Raw genomic sequence first — 15,378 nt, 5'->3', positions numbered from 1 at the left:
CATTGCACACTGTGCGCCTTTCCTGACTGCTCGCTTAGCCTGCAAGTGGCTTATGAGCGGAAAGCTCGGAATTCTTGGCTCACACTTAATGGTCAATGGGGCGTTTGACACATTCCGATTGATCTGCAACGTGTGCTTGTCCCACTTGACATCAGGAATAAACTTGTGAAACCAGTGAATACCTAAAATTATGTCTGCTCCTACAAGAGGGGCAATCATAAAATCACGCACAAAACTCTATGCCCTGAATAACTAACTTAGCACCTAGAGCTTCATACTTGACGCTTGTTGTCATGCCTGTGTAAAAACCCTCAACTTGTTTGTCTACTGAAGTCAGATCGAAACGGGCACGCCTAGCGGTCTGTTTCGTGACCACATCCTCCGTGCTGCCGCTGTTAAACAAGACAACGACTCTCTAGCCACCTATGTAGCCAAAGGACTTGAGCAATTCGTTGCGCTCATACTCCTGGTCATGGACACCCTTTTGCTTATCTTCGAGCTTTCGGCTAATAATTGCTCTAACTGAAGCACCGGGGTTTGAAGAACTAGGGGTAGCTGCTGGGGTTTGTGTGGGAGCTGAGCTCACCATGGAAGCTGTGGCGGCGGCGGGCTTTGGAGGCTTCTTCGGACAATCCCGAGAAGTATGTTCTTTTGTATGACAAAAGAAACATCTTCCCTCCTCCTTGTACTGAGAAAGCTCCTCAGCACTCAACTTGCCACCAGTCTTGCCTGCCTCCGCTTTCTGGCTTGGAGTAAGCTTAGACGCATTGTTCGAGTTCTTGGAGCCAGAGGCTCTCGAGCCCTGTCTTGGGGAAGACCCCGTCTGGTTCTGGCCTTTACCTCCCCAAGGTGTTTGCCCTGGGAGAAGCCGGCTGGGAAGTCTTGGGCTTGCCACCATTATGTTTCAATCCTGCATTCTGCGCAGGCGAGAGTGCGTCTTCAAAGGTGACTGGCCTAGATTTGCATGTCAAAAACTGCCCTTTCTTGTCTGTATCAGATAAGCCTAATTGTAGACATAAAGTCAAAATTCTTTTATCAAACTGAAGGTTTGGTTGCGCGTTCTGACGCGCTCCCCTGAACTCGTCTTCGAGTCTTTGAAGGTAGTGGGGCAGTAGAAACCGTTGCTTAAGGTCGCAGACCAACTCGTCCCACTGGAGGGGCCACCTGGCCCGCATCCGACCTTGGTTTGGTGGTTGTCATTGTTCTTTTGAGACCCTTCTTCCGTTTCCTCTGCTGTGACAGATGGAGCAAAGAGCATACAGAGAGCTAGAGCAGAGTGGATCTCTATGGAGGGGCAGGATCATGGATCACCTGGCTCGCATCCGGCCTCGGTCTGGTTGTGATAATTTCCCCTAAACCGACGTTGAAGACCCTCCATGTTGAGGGTGTCTTAAGCAGGTCTCACTCCTCCCATCCTTAGTTATGCGGATCGTCTTTTGGAATGCTCAAGGGATGGGGGGTCCCTACTTCCATCACCAAAGAGGGTTCCTTCTTAAAGAGCTTCAGAGAATCTGTGTAGGAGGCCCAATTGATCTCTTGTTCCTAGAGGAACATAACCTCTGGATAGGTTGCAAGTGCAAATGTGGGAAGATCTTACTTGGACGCAGCCATACTTTGTGGTCCCTTGATTTTCGGCCCTTAGGGAAACTAGGGATCAGTCAGTGAGCAATTGCTTCGTCGGTGCTAGATTTAGGTACAATTGTGTAGGGGAGGGCACAATGGATTATAGTTAGGGTTGGGGAAGGCCGAGTGGGTCCCTTGTCTTCGACTGAAGGGGAACTAGGGAGGGGTTTGCATCTCGGTCAGTGAGCTATCGCTTTCGTTGGTACGATTGAAGCAGATTCCCCACAAGTTCGAGCCATAGCCTTAGGTTTTTTTTAAAGATCTCCTCTCAGGAGATGCCCTCACCCCGCAAGTGGAGGCGGCAAGGGAGAGAGTTTGGTAGCATACGCAGGAGGTGGTTCCCTCTTGTGCTCCCCCTTCTCTCTCATCGAGCTGCAAGATTCATGTCGTGTCCTTCCATGGGGCAAGTGTCTAGGTGAGGATGGTCTAGGTGAGGATGGCTTATTGGTCTCTCTTTCTCTTTGCCATTGGGATATAGGTGATTTCATGGCCTCTTTCAATGAGATCATGGCCTCGAGACACATGTTGGAGACTCTCTAAGGGGATGCTTCACTTGATTTCGAAGGAGGGTGATGACTGTTTGGAGATTCGTCAATGTGGCCCCATTGCCCTCTTAGGAAATTCTTGCAAAATCCTCACCAAATAGATGTCATTCATACCCTCTCCGACTTGTGGGTGAAGTTACATGGGAGGTTCGGATCCCATGTGAAAACGTTGAGAGGTATACGCATTTGGCAGTAGGGTCCCTTCCTCTCAAATAGTGCAAGAGACCCCACTTGGCAATGCAAGCCATCAGTTTGTGGGAAAACACCCCCTCGTAGCAAGCGACATTGCCTTTGGGATGGCCCCAAAAGGTAGCAGGTATGGCAGAGGATTCTCTAACCATTCACCACCGCTAGGATTGCATACCGCATCATCACTTTGGGGGTGGGGGGCAATCACCTAGGTAAGAGAGTCAGGGACCGCCCTCCACTATGAGGGCAGGCCCTTAGGCTCACACACTGCAGGCAAAGTCTATCCCAACCTGTAGAGGCATGGCTCTCTAGCACTTGTTCGAGATGGGAGATCTGTTAGCAATCATCTCTTGTCTGTACATTATGTCAGGGCCTCTGTTGTGGGTGTGCTCGCCCAGTTTTGGTGTGTCCCCATTTTTTTCTCTCTTCCATGTATTTTTCCCATTTTTTGTTTGGTGTGGGAGGCTGTTTTGTGCCTATTGGCTGTTTCAGATGCTGGCCGACTGGACACTGCTACCTGACCTGACTTGCAGTAGTGGCCGACTGGCTTTTTCATTTGGCTGATTGTGTTTTTACTGGTCGTGAGCATTTTTGATGCTGTCAGCTTGTTTTGTGCTGGCCGACTAGCAGCCTGGGGCCATATAAAATGGCCCCTTGCCCCCCACACTGTTCATTGTATATTCCGGGATTTTTTTGGTGTATATAACAGAGTTACACTAGCTTCTCTCTCTCTTGCATCTGTGTTTTGCTCTCTAGCCCCAGGTGGCTTGAAGCTTGGAGACAGTGGGACGTCGAGGGTTTGTTGATTTAGGTGCTGATTGGAGACTGTTTTGTGATTGGAGACTGTTTTGGGCTGTACGGGACTTGGAGATCGGGTAGAAGGCAACCATCATCGTTGGACAGCCACCTTGCATTCTATTTGCTGTCCCTTCTTCTTTTTTCCCACCCACCCTCCCTTCACAAGACCTTGTGAACCCTTGAGATGGCACATTTGCTTGAGATGGCTGAGAAGCACGCGAAGATCCTGACACTTCCCACATTCTCGGGGGAGTTAGAGGACGGGGAGTTACCCTCTATTTGGAAGGAATGGGAGGCAGAGGCACAGTTATGGGATCGTGTCAATGCCAGAGTCCGTTCTTTCATCTTCCTCAATCGCACGCCAGAGGTGATCAATCATATAAAGCATATGACGCTGGCCAGAGGTATTTGGCAGCATTTGGCTTCTCTCTACAACAGGGTATCACCCATGAAGAGAATCTCCTTGGTAGTTCAGATGCGGGTGATGAATCTTGCAAAGTCGATGATGATGCGGGAGCACATCAACAAGCTGTAGGCTCTTCAGCAGGAAGTTCTCCAGGCAGGGAAAGAGATCATTAGAGCATATGGCCATAACGTTGCTGTCACATTTACCCTCTCAGTACTCAGTCTTTTACTCTTCGTTGATCACAAGTGGCAGGCTCAGCACCATCACATGGGAGGAGCTTGTGCCCATGGTCTTGGACCAAGAAGAGCGATTCACGAGCCCATGGCAGAGGTTCTGAGGCCGTAATAACAACAACAAGGGCAAAGGGAAGGCTTCAACGGAGAAGTCTTATGAGAAGAAGCCCGACTTAGACTGAGAGAAACTAAAGGCTGAGAGGACTTGTAATGATTGTGGCGAGAAAGGCCACTATTGGAGGATGTGTCCCAAGCAGACTGGGAAGAGTGCCGATTCTTCAGCTTCAGCTGCAAAGACTCTAGCCTTTGTGCACTTGGAGATGTTGGACACGGATGCTTCATCTTCTTCGAGCGTGGAGGCAGTTGGCTTCACCGCAAAGGATACTCGAGAATGGATCCTTGATAGTGGTGCTTCTAGGTACATTACTCCTTCCCGCCGTGACTTCTTTCTGGATCTAAAATGGCAGTCAGGTGGCATTTTCATTGACGACAATTCCACCATACCAATACACAGTGAGGGCCGGATGAAGATTATTCCTGATGGCAGAGGGGGGAAGCATTCCTCTTGTGTTCTTTATGTCCCAGCACTTGGTTTTCATCTGTTGTCAGTGCATGAGGTGTGCAAGACTGGCTTCTGGGTGGAGTTTGAGGAGCATTCTGTTGCTCTATGGGACCGCGAGACTTGCCAGGTTGTTTGGGAAGGCGGCGTGGAGAATGGTATATACAAACTCTCCTCTTTGACAAGTTCTTAGATTGGTGATTTGTGGCACTTTCAGTTTGGCCACTTGAATGTGGATGCGCTGTAGCGAGCTTTTCGGGACGAGATGGTGGTTGGCTTGCCAGATGTTGGCAGCAGGCAAGGACGCTGTAGTTCTTGCATTTGTGGTAAGCAGCACAGGGAATCTTTTCCGAAGCATGCTGCCAGGCGGGTTTTGAAACCTTTGGAGTTGGTACACACTGACTTGTGTGGACCTATGCAGACTACATCCTTGGGAGGTTCTTTGTGCTTTATGTTACTTGTTGATGATTGTTCCATATTCACATGGGTTTATTTCCTTTCACAGAAGGACCAAGCTTTTGCTCGGTTCATGGAGTGGCATGTGATGGTGGAGAAAGAGTCTAGCTTGCAGGTGAAGACTCTTCGGGCTGACAAAGGAGGAGAATTTTCTTCCAATGCGTTCGTGAGATTTTGTGCGAAACATGGCATCAAGTGAGAGCTGGCCAATACAGGTTCGCCGTCAGAGAATGGAGTAGTTGAACGTAAGATTAGGACTGTGGTGGAGACGGCGAGGACGATGTTGGAGCATCGTGATCTTCCTCGTCCACTTTGGGGAGAGGCTGTGGCTATGGCTATCCATATCCTCAACCGTTCTCCGACGACTTAAGTACCGAACATGACTTCCTTTGAAGCATATTGTCGCAGGAAACTTGATTTCTCCCATTTCCGTGTGTTTGGGAGCGATGCATATGTTCACATTTAGAAGAAGCAGAGAGGGAAGCTCGACTCAAAGTCCCAAAAGCATGTCTTTGTGGGTTATAACTCTCTTTCCTAGGGTGTACATGTTGTATGATCCAGAAAGGAACGAGGTTATTGTTAGCAGGGATGTGGTCTTTGATGAGCATGTTCCGGTTTCCATTGTTGATGAACCGCCACTTCTTGGAGACCTAGAAGATTCTGATGATGATTTCTAGTCCATTGATCGAGCTTGACAGCCTCAGTCAGTTGAGGAGGTTGACCCTCAGCTGGAGATGAGCCCCTGCGGCAACATGAGGCTCCGCGGTCTGTTCGAGTACCCAGGTGGTTGGTGGACACCCTTCGGGAGTTAGGTGTCACGGAGCTTCTCTCCGAATGGACCACAGAGGACGGACCTCGAAGTTCGCACGGAGTCCATGATAAAAATCACTCAGCGGAGCTTTTACATGTAAACTATGATTTGATGTCTTGTATCATGCGAGACAAAGAGCCCACTTTCGTCAAGGAAGTTTGCAGAGGATACTTGGAGGAAAGCCATGCAGGTGGAACTGGATGCCATTGAGAAGAATAACACTTGGGAGTTGGTATCGAGGCCGTCGAAACGGTCTGTCATTGGTGTCAAGTGGGTCTTTAAGACCAAGTATATGTCAGATGGGTCGGTGGACAAACACAAAGCTAGACTTGTGGCTAAGGATTATGCTCAGCGGCCTGGCATTGACTATGAGGATACCTTTGCACCGATAGCGAGGATGACCACGATTCAGACTGTTCTTGCCCTTGCTTCTTCTCAGCGGTGGCCCGTATATCAGATAGATGTTAAATCTGCATTCCTTAATGGTGACATGCAGGAGGAGGTGGCTTTGAGATTCCAGCATCAATGGGGATGGTTTACAGGTTGCGGAAGGCCTTGTATGGTCTTAAGCAAGCTCCCAGGGCTTGGAATCAGAAGATTGATTCCTTCTTTCTAGACTGGATTCCAGAGATTGGTTGCAGATCCCAACCTATCTCTCTTTCAGGAACGCGGCATGGTCAAGCATGGTCACGTTAATCATCCTTTATGTGGATGACCTCATTCTCACCGGCGGTCATATGGAGCACATTGCAGTGACGAAGGCTGCCTAATCAAAGGAGTTTGAGATGATCGATTCAGGCTTACTCCACTTCTTCTTGGGATTGGAGATCTGGTAGACCCAGAGGGGGTTCTTTGTCTCTCAGCAGCGGTATGTTCATGAGTTGCTTGAGGCCTTTGGGATGGAGAATTGCAAGCCTATCACGTTGTCGATGGACCCGAACACTAAGCTTACAGTGAATGATCCTTGTGAGCCAGTTGATGCCTCTCTGTACCGGAAGCTGGTTGGTTCATTGATCTGGTTGCTGAACACGAGATTGGACTTGAGCTTTCTTGTAGGGCGGTTGAGCTCATTCATGTAGACGCTGTTGAAGTCTCATTGGGACGTAGGATTGCGGATGGACCCGAACACTAAGCTTACAGTGAATGATCCTTGTGAGCCAGTTGATGCCTCTCTGTACCGGAAGCTGGTTGGTTCATTGATCTGGTTGTTGAACACTAGATTGGACTTGAGCTTTCTTGTAGGGCGGTTGAGCTCATTCATGCAAACGCTGTTGAAGTCTCATTGGGACGTAGGATTGCAATCTTGCGGTGGCTTTCAAGGTACGAAGGATCTTGGACTCTTCTACACCGCTGGAGGTGACACGAAGGAACGAGTTCAACTCCAAGGTTGGAGTGACTCAGATTGGGAAGGAGATCTAGACATGAGGAGATCCACATCAGGCTACAGTTTTTCCCTTGGCTCAGGAGCGGTTTCATGGAGCAGCAAGAGGCAGCCGACTATTGTGTTGTCATCAACAGAGGTAGAGTACCGGGCTGCTTGTGGGGTTGTGTGGTTGTGGAGGCTGCTTGGCGAGATTGGGTTTCCACAGAAGGAGCCTACGGTCATCCAGTGCGATAACCAAGGCTGTATCGCTATTACTCGGAACCCGGACTTCCATGCCCGAACCAAGCATATAGAGATACAATATCACTTTGTTCGTGAGAAGATCTTGGCTGGTGACATCTTGCTTTTTTATTGTTTGATGGAGGACAATGCGGCGGACCTCTTCACGAAGTCTCTACCTCGGGCTATGCTCCGGCGGTACTCCAGCTCACTGGGGTTGGTTCCACATCCAGGAGCTGGGTGTTAGCAGTCATCTCTTGTCTCTACACTATGTCAGGGACTATTGTGGGTGTGCTCGCCTAGTTTTGGTGTGTCCCCATTTCTTCCTCACTTCCATGTATTTTTCCCCTTTTTTTGTTTGGTGTGGGAGGCTGTTTTGTGCCCGTCGGCTGTTTCAGATGCTGGCCGATTGGACACTGCTACTTGACTTGACCTGCAGTACTGGCTGACTGGCCTTTTCACCTGGCCGATTGTGTTTTTACTGGTCGTGAGCATTTTTGCTACTGTCGGCCTGTTTTGTGTTGGCCGACTAGCAGCCTGGAGCCATATAAAATGGCCCCTTGCCCCCCCACACTGTTCATTGTATATTCTGGGATTTCTTTGGTGTATATAGCAGAGTTACACTAGCTTCTCTCTCTCTCTCTCTCTTATATCTGTGTTTTGCTCTCTACAACAATTGTCTTCATTTCCGCTGTGCATTTTGACAAGATCATCATCAGCATAGCGGGCCACGGCATGGCACATTTGTCGAGCACGAGGCAAGGAGACCATTGAGGGCACTCACACTCGCCCCCTGCGGAGTCCATCTGTGCCATATGGACAGATATCATTCATTCCCTCCGTGACAAGTGGGGGAAGTTACAAGGAGGTTCGGATCCCATGCAGAAACGTTGAGGGCCTACGCATTTGGCAGCAGGGTCCCTTCCTCTCAGACATAGCAGGAGACCCCACTTGGCACTGCAAGCCATTGGTTTGTTGGAACACACCCCCCCCCCCTCTCCCAAAAAAAAACCTTGTATGAGGTAGTTTCCCTCAAAGAGCGACCAGCCATGGAGGGGACTATCCTCCCCTAGGTTTTGTCCTCTTTTAGAGGTTCTGTGTCTGTATTTTAGCCTACTGGTTGGTTTTTCATAAACTAATAGAAGGATGGGAAAAAAAAAGGCTGCACACATAAGTTGATAAAAAAATGGGAGACTGAGGGTCATATTTATAGGCCCCAGATTGCAATTCTATAGGTTGACAGTTGACTGCTGGTCTGTCTGCTCACAAACATCAGCAGTCAGCTTGCACTCGACCAGAAAAAGGGATGCCCAAACTTGGTTGCTCCGCTTGGGTTATGCCACCCTTTGCCTTCTTGCCCATGTTTGTTCATCTTGCCTGCTACCCAAATTGGTTCCAAATTCCAGGTTTGGTCCTACTTGCATTCATGTGTGAAAGGACTTTTATCTCGTGCACCATGTCCATGACGAAGGCTGGCAGTTGGCATTTGGGGGTCCAAATGCTTGTAAATTTTTTGATCTGCAAGGTGTATCCATATAGGATCTGGTCCCTGGACCAGTAAGTTTTGATTTACAAACCCAAGTCACTTGATTTGTAGATCACCACTATTCATCCATGATAGCTATGATTAATCCCTTTCAAATACATACTGAAATGGTGGTATGTTCTGAAAAGTAAATTGCTGTCTTACCTCTTTATGAGATGCAAGTATCTTTCCACGGTTGAAGTCTAGTATGCTGCTCTCTTTCTTGTGAGAACAAGTCTCTTACCTAGAGCCATATGTCTTACCTCTTGACAATGGGGCGCCCACTAGCATTTAAACATGCGAACATAGCAAATTTTAGAAGTTATATCCACATTTGGCAAGCTTGTTGCTATTTTTATTGAATATGGATAAATGGTGTATGCATTACTTTCGCACTATAGAATATTGAGGTTTGAGCATGAGTGTGTTTGGGTAATTGGTTTTAAGCTAGAACCTTAAAACTTAAAATTGATTCAAGCTAATCACATCTAGGGAGAAAAACGAATCTTATGTTGTTTTCTAATTGAAGCTTCTATTAGCCTTGAGTTGCTTTTGAAAAGTCGTAAAAACTCAAGCTAATCACATTGGTGTCTGCTTGAAGTTGTATTTACTATAATGGAGAGCCTATGTATAGAAGCCATGCATTTACTTTTAAAGCATCAATAATGCTTTATATCTTTTTGACTATAGAGATGTAAATTAGTCTCACACTTTTATTTGCACATGGAAAAGTTGTTGCTTTCGAGAAAGAGGTGCATGGCATCTTTGAAAAGTGCAATGATGAAAAATTGGCTTGAGATTTTCATCTCAAACTCATGAGAGGCGATTGACAAGCATGAACATGGAAGCCTTTAATGGTTATGGGTAGTCTATTTCATGTGTCATGTGTAGGCTTGGAATGACTGTGAGAAGAAGGGTGATCTTTGAAACTAGTAAATGGAGGAGAATTAAGGAGGAGTGGCTCTTTTACTTGCAAGATCTTTAGCTTAATTGCCTTTTGCTTGTTTGTCTCTTAGTAACATGTGATGTCTCTAATGACCTTAATGACCTTCAAACAAACTTATTTTGCTATATAATGTACACAATGTGTTTTGTAAATTACATAGTTGTGCATCCAATCATTTTCATATGCGTGTTTGTGATGTATGTAAATAGATGGAATGGATCATGTACGAGTTCATCCAAAGTTTCTTCATTCAAATGCTACATCACACAAGTGGGCGCTTGGAGGTATGTCTTCTCTTAATGTTTTTTTATTATTATGCCTTCTCTCTCAAGAAAGAAAAATTTATAAATTAAAATTTTAAGGTTAGACGACATGTTAACTGAAACACCTTTTAGGAGATCATGTAATGGTTTTTACATCCTTGTATCTCTTCAAATGCTATAACACTTTTTACTAACACAATAAACCACACAGTAAAATGTATATATCTACATTTTACTAATGCCCTACCATAGATCAAACACGGTGGGATACTAGAGATGCTTAGGTGATGTCTGGGATCGCCTTGTCTGGCAAGCGGACAATTATATCGCCTATCAAGTCGTGCAAGATATCAAGGATGTAGAACACTTGCGCTTGTGTGCTAGTGTTTTCTAGAGATAGAAAGAAGAGTGCACCAGAATTGCACATACAACACACCTAAGAGTCCCAAACTATTGCTTTGTATTATGCAAAAGAAAGAAGTAATACAATTGAAATTCAAGTACAAGACGTGGTTGAGAATGAAGATGTCAAATCACGGCCATGTGACCTATAGCACTTCGCGTACAGAGAAACCATCGTCTTGTACTTGAATCACACATACAACACACCTAAGAGTCCTAAACTATTGCTATGTATTATGCAAAAGAAAGAAGTAATACAATTGAAATTCAAGTACGAGACGTGGTTGAGAATGAAGATGTCAAATCACGGCCATGTGACCTATAGCACTTCGCATACAGAGAAACCATCGTTGGCAGGTACACAGGTATGGAAAAATGGTATTGGTATGGGACTTTTTATTTCAGAAAAATAAGTTCCATAAAGGTACAGGTACGGTCCACTTTAAAAAACACTTGAAAAATAGATATTTGTACGTATTTAGAGATGCAAAGTCGGGAAGGTGGCAAGGTTGCCCAAATAGCCATAAAAAACAGTAAACAGACCAGGCAAAAAAAAAACAAGCGTAAAAAAGAAAAAAAAACAGTAATCAAAAAAAAGTTTTGCATTAGTTTCGCTTGCATAGTTTCATACCGTACCGTATTTTACGTACCTCATGAGGGAGATGAGATTTGCAGACAACTCTGAGAGAAACGCTTTGACTACCCACGTATATATACGCATCTACCATCAATGCACCTAGTAATGCTATCGGCCTAGTTGTACCCGACTAGCACATGACCATTGCCTTGTCATCATTGCTATGTGGCAATGCCATGTGTCACCTGCGTTGGTTGATCTTGCTCGTTGGTTGCTAAGTGATGTGTGGTTGTGTCTTGCATAGTCAGTGTGTCACATTGTTCCCTACTTGCATTGCATTTGTCCTCAGCTGCACAATGTCCATATAAAGTGCCCTTGCATAAAAGAAAAAGACCCAAGCAAAGCTTATCCAAGTTACCAAAAATCCCAAACATAGCGAGACCACTTTGCATCCACTATGAAGGTTCAACAAAGACTTGCAAAGAAACCTACGGATGATCAACTTCCATCAGATCGAGCACTTTTAGTTTGTCCAACCGTCCATGAAAAAACACTGAAAACCACGGAGTATACTCTAGTAGCCCACAAGAAGAACACTCTAGAGAAGGGGCAAGCAAAACTCTGTGATCCAAACTCTAGCCAGTAATGCATCGACTCATATGGAGCACAAGAATTGTTTGCACCGGCTCCAATCCACCTTGAAGAAAGAAAGCAAAACCAAGAATAGTACTCCTCAGAAACGTTGCACTAAATCGGTATCCATCAGCATTGCTTGGAACTTGTATGTCGTCTTGTGGAACATACTCCAAGTAATACACCCACTGATACGTTGAAGTCAAAACCTTGATTGTTGTCAGTACAGTCTCCAAGAAATCTGTGCGTTGTGAAGATACACCAATCGGCCTATCCTCCTAGGACAACAATAAACTTGATGATATGTCCTTTGGAGGTGTTTCCATGACATCAGACACTAAAGACACTCCACCCAATGTAAACGGTAGGTGAGAAGAGTCCTCTTGAGTGATCGCCAATCAAGCCAAAGATTCTCCACTGAGTGCAAACGGCAACTGTAAAAGGCTTGGCTAAAAATTTCCTCTGCTCCTACTTGTGGCCTTATGCCATGAAGCACCTTGGGTGTGTGCTTGACCCGAGAAATGAAAAAAGCTCAGACGTGCACAATCTTGCATGATGTGCTTGGTGGAGTCACAAATTACAATAAAAGCATTGTCCAACAACTGTCTTGGCACGACCCTCTTTGAGGTTGAGGCGAGTCACCGTGGCTCCTCCATTTGTCTTGTCCTTGCCATCTTTGGCCTTGGACTAGCTACCCTTGTCTTTGCCTTTCTGCTGCCCTTGTTGTTGTTGAGTTCGAGACTTGAAACTCTCTTGCGTCTTAGGGGTTGTAGCAAGGCGAATCGCATTTGAAATGTTACGGGGCCGATGTGTACGAACACGTGCGTGCAAAGACAGTCTCACCATCCACGATTCGCTCAACTTGATTTCACCGTTGGACAGTCCTTGAGAGCATCAACAAAAGCTTCTAGAAACAAGCAAGATAGTATGTTATCAATTTGTCATGTTTCTACATAAAACGCTCCCATTGTTTTCTTCCATTTACACTCGTAATCTACGGAACTAAATTGCTTCAAAACCGCCTTGTGGTAATCATCCTAGCAAGTCACGGAGTGGTGCCTAAGTGGTTCTTCCCACCACAAGAGAGCGGCACCCGTCAAAGCCGAATGCACCAAATGGAGCTGAAAAATACATGAGCAACTTGCTGTTGCCAACGTGATAGCCATCTCACGGGTCCAATTGGTGACTTCTTTTTTGTCCATCTTCTTGCTGAACTTGCGAAGATTCAAATGCTTCAATAATTGAGCTCGTTCCTCATGAGGCATGGAGAAAGAACTTGGCAAACCAGTAGTCCCTCGACATCAAGTTGGTGATGGTGAGCGAGAACTGTTTGGAGAATCCGGTGGAGAAGGACTTCACAAAGGAGGTTGTCTCCGTGACGTGAATGGTGTGTCTACTGCGCATGTGTAGAATGATGACTGCCGGACTGGGAGCGAAGCTCATCCAATACATCTTTGCTTGTATCCAAAGGAGCGAAAAATCCTCCTCCAGAACGTTTTGCTATTTTGTCCTTGGAATCATCCAACACTTGCACCAAAGCACGGGTCCTTGTAGGTTGTAGATCCGGAATACTAGGTGCTTGAGGTGCCGACTCCATCTTGTCGAGATGGGCAGATATAGCCTCCATTTTAGCTGCCTTGATGTCTTCATGGTTAGGAGAAAATCAATGAGCTATGAATCCATGACAAATATCGAGTGAGGGATTTCATCCCTGTGCGATGAGGTAGGGCTTGGCAGGGTTGAGGCCCTGATTAACCCAGGTGCAATAAGAAAAGAAATTTGCAGGTTCCCTAGGCTCTGATACCAACTGTAGAATACTTGTGTCTATGTGCTAGGTTTTTTCAGAGATAGATAGAAGAGTGCTGCTGAATCACACATAGAGCACAGATAAGAGTCCTCAACGCACACACACGAGTCCTAAACTACTACTTTGTATTATGTACGAGAAAGAAGTAATACAATTGAAATTCAAGCATAAAATGTGGCTAAGAATGAAGATGTCAAATCACAGCTATGTGACCTAGTCGTACACTCTTGACGAGCACTTCGCCTATAGAGAAAGGCTCTATGAAGTACAACATTGAGGAAAGCAAACGAATTTGACGATTTGGCTACCCACGTATGTATATGCACCAATGCTCCTAGTTGGCCAGTAGTAATGCTGTCGGCTAGTTGCACTTGACTACCACACTATCAATGCCACATCACCATTGCCACATAACAGAGTCACATGTCACCTGTGCTATTCGACCTTGCCCGTCGATGGGTAATTGATGTCTTGCTCTACCTTGCATACTCGTAGGTGTGTCACATAGGAATGCCAAGATTTATCAAGTTATGTTTTTGAAGAGAGTTGAATATTTTGTCCATGGATGTAGGTGATTGCATGACATCATCTCACAAAGATCAAGGATTTTAGGGTATTGATGATGTCACGGAGGATAGATAATTGGTGTCTACCACTTTGAACTCCTTAGCACTCTCCTATCTAAATTTTGTGACCTCTCTCAATCTCTCCTTAAGAGGAGGTGCAGCTCCTATCACCTTTGATGAGTTGGTGGGACGTCCAAGAAGAAGGGCAAATGCAATTATTGCCACAAACTAGGTCACTACATTAATGAATGCAAGATGAGAAGAAGAGAGACTAAGGAATGTGGTGTGTCAAATGCCTCTAAATCCAAACCAGAGCAGCATCCCAATCTTGTCATGACAAAGGATATGCACGATTGGATATTCTTGATTGTAGAGGAGATGGATGACTTTCCCAATGCTATTTTTGCTTCGAGCTAGGACATGTCTCTTAGTACCTCTACACATTACTTGGTTTGGTACATTGACAGTGGTTGAACTAGGCACATAACATCCACGAGAGTTGTATTTAGTCACTTTGAACCAGTTGTGGGTGGCCGAAGTGTGTCATGTGTAGATTATTCATCTCACTAAATCAAGAGCATAGGTTGCGTGCCCTTCATCCTACCTAATGGCAAGGAAAGTTGCATATGAAAAGCAAACTAATCATGCATGTGCTGCAACTATAAATACTACAACCATGCACTTGACTGTTATGGCATGCCAGATTTGGGCATGTAAACTTTAGCAATTTATTGCTTTGTAAAAGCATAATATGGTTCAAAGTATGCCTCCCTTGGAGCCACTAGTTGGTCATGCATGTGAGGGTTGTGTATATTTGCACAAGAAACCATTCATGAGAAATGGTTCAATTAGGGCTGTTTGAAAATTATGGTTAATATATACTGATGTATGTGGTCGCATGCAGACTCCATCTTTGGGGGATTGTCTATGTTTGTCACATTTATTGATGGCTACTCTAGGTTCACTTGGATTTACCCTGAGAAGGAAAATCTGAGGTGTAGCATTATGTTTGGTTGAGAATGAACAGGGTGCAATACCCTGTGCACGGGCAAGGGGGGTGAATACATGTCCAATGATTTCAAAGCTTTCTTGCAGAGAATAAGGGGATTAAGCATCCGTGTACTGAGCGGAATTCCTATGACATTTGGAATTCAATCATTTAGATGGGAAAAGAGAAATTCCTAGCATATTGGAATTATTGGATATTTTATTTAAATTCAAAGATGAATTTTAAATCAATTTATTTTATCTATGAGAAATATTTAAATGGTAAAAGAGGAATTCCTATGACATTTGGAATTCAATCATTTAAATGGGAAAAGAGAAATTCCTAGCATATTGAATTAATGGGTATTTTATTTTAGATGAATTTATTTTATGAGAAATATTTGATGATAAAAGAGGAATCCCCATGACATTGGAATGTAATTAATTAA

The 15,378-nt window shown here is 45.2% G+C and overlaps 1 protein-coding gene across 13 annotated transcripts in view; it reads left to right on the top strand.

The window, feature by feature from the left end:
* LOC147626114 (protein MICRORCHIDIA 2-like) overlaps nucleotides 1-15,378 on the top strand; it is a 109,667-nt gene that overhangs the window by 30,348 nt on the left and 63,941 nt on the right. For all 13 annotated transcript variants that reach the window (XM_086817683.1, XM_086817681.1, XM_086817687.1 and 10 more), the window contains one exon: nucleotides 9,904-9,978. In XM_086817683.1, the coding sequence (XP_086673809.1) occupies nucleotides 9,904-9,978 (75 nt within the window). The remainder of the gene's footprint in view (nucleotides 1-9,903; nucleotides 9,979-15,378) is intronic.

This window comes from Cibotium barometz, chromosome 23 (genome assembly GCF_041138505.1).
Source record: "Cibotium barometz isolate CiBa-2024 chromosome 23, ASM4113850v1, whole genome shotgun sequence".
In the NCBI taxonomy this organism is placed as follows: domain Eukaryota; kingdom Viridiplantae; phylum Streptophyta; class Polypodiopsida; order Cyatheales; family Cibotiaceae; genus Cibotium; species Cibotium barometz.
The sequence above is the reverse complement of the archived record's forward strand: the minus strand, read 5'-3'. Positions and strand labels throughout refer to the sequence as shown.